The sequence below is a fragment of the Myotis davidii genome, unplaced genomic scaffold, assembly GCF_000327345.1.
Source record: "Myotis davidii unplaced genomic scaffold, ASM32734v1 scaffold37, whole genome shotgun sequence".
In the NCBI taxonomy this organism is placed as follows: domain Eukaryota; kingdom Metazoa; phylum Chordata; class Mammalia; order Chiroptera; family Vespertilionidae; genus Myotis; species Myotis davidii.
Window position 1 is genome coordinate 275,199 of NW_006289395.1, and position 1,368 is coordinate 276,566.

The window sequence follows — 1,368 nt, forward strand, 5'->3', positions numbered from 1 at the left end:
CCCCCACCTCCTCCCACCGCTACCAGCCACAACAACACTCTACCCCACCCCCACTCCACTACCCGGGTATAGGGGACAGCTTGGGGGGGGCCTCCTCCCCAGCCCTCCCATCGGCAGGAAGTGCCACCCGGAAGGCAGGGAGGAGGACCTGCCACAGGCTTTTCTTGTCCCACGTGGAGGGACACGAGGTGGCCGTGGGTCTCCTCACCAGGATGCGTGTGTCCCCATGCACAGAGGCCCCTTTTCTCTGGACCTGGGCCTTTGAACAACTGGGGGGTGCTCTGTCCCCTCCACCGGGACCCCAGCCTTCGGTGTGTGGAAGCGCGGGGGGTGTCCCACGCGGAGGTGTGCTTTCTCACGGGGGTGTTTTCCCATGTGCAGGGTGAGGTTTTTTTTGCCGCCCTGGACACATGTTGGCCCTCTCAAAGAGTTTCTGCGGGGATTTGTACCCCAGAATCATACTCCCTCATGCCTTCTCCCGCCTCCTCTCTCCGCCCCCCACCCCGTGGAGACCCTGGAAGTGGTGTGCTCATGTACAGCGACCCTTGGCCACAGGATAACACAGGGTGGTTCTGGGAAGCAGCGAGGACCAGCCCCCTTCCCACGCCGCACCCCTCCGCCCGGGGAAGCATGTTTTCCCGCCCGTGGCACCAGTCAGCGAAGCATGGCCTCCTGGGTAGGCCTCGCCTTCCATAGCCGACAGCCCCTGCAGGGGCGGGAGACCCGGCAGCCTGTCCGCCCGGAGCTTGTCCCATTGGTCCAGGGCACACTCTGAGTGGAAACATGTTCTTGCATGTGGATGTGTGTTTTCCCATGCAGACGGTCCCTTCTCTCCAGTACCTCCCTGCATCCCCCAGGCCGCAGGCCCAGCACCGAGTTCCTCCTCACACAGCAGGTGGGAACAGACTTCACAACTGGCAGAAGCGGAGGGGGGTGCATAGACGCCCAGGGGAGAGCTCTGCTCCTCCCTCCCCCAGAGATGCGGAGTTGGGGGTCAGGGGCGTGGGACCTGGCACCGGTAGAGGCCATGCATGTTTGACCAAAGCCCTCACTGGGGTCTGAGGACAGCCTTTCCCTCAGTCCTCAGACCATTACTCATCTGTGCCAAACTGGGTCGGTGGGTTTGCCCAGAGCTCCCCAGTCCTGGGCCAGAGAAGGCAGATGTGGGAGCAGGTGGGATACAGGAGGGGGAAGTGGCAGCTATAGGGGTCCTACCTGTGTCTCTCTTGTCTCCTCATCCCCCTGTGCCTCCGTTCCCTTTTCCCTCTTTCTCCCTGTTAGGAGCCATCCCTGTGTCTGTGTCAGACCAGCCCCTCCCCTCAGCTGCCCATTCCCTGTCTGTGACCTGCCCTCAGCTGCCAGGGCTGA

General features: G+C 62.9%; 1 protein-coding gene across 1 annotated transcript in view; it reads left to right on the top strand.

Moving 5' to 3' along the window:
* The window catches only part of NLGN2 (neuroligin 2), a 10,702-nt gene extending 9,334 nt beyond the window's left edge, over positions 1-1,368 (top strand). The window contains exon 8 of the mRNA XM_006761705.1: positions 1,356-1,368. Within this exon, the coding sequence (XP_006761768.1) occupies positions 1,356-1,368 (13 nt within the window). The remainder of the gene's footprint in view (positions 1-1,355) is intronic.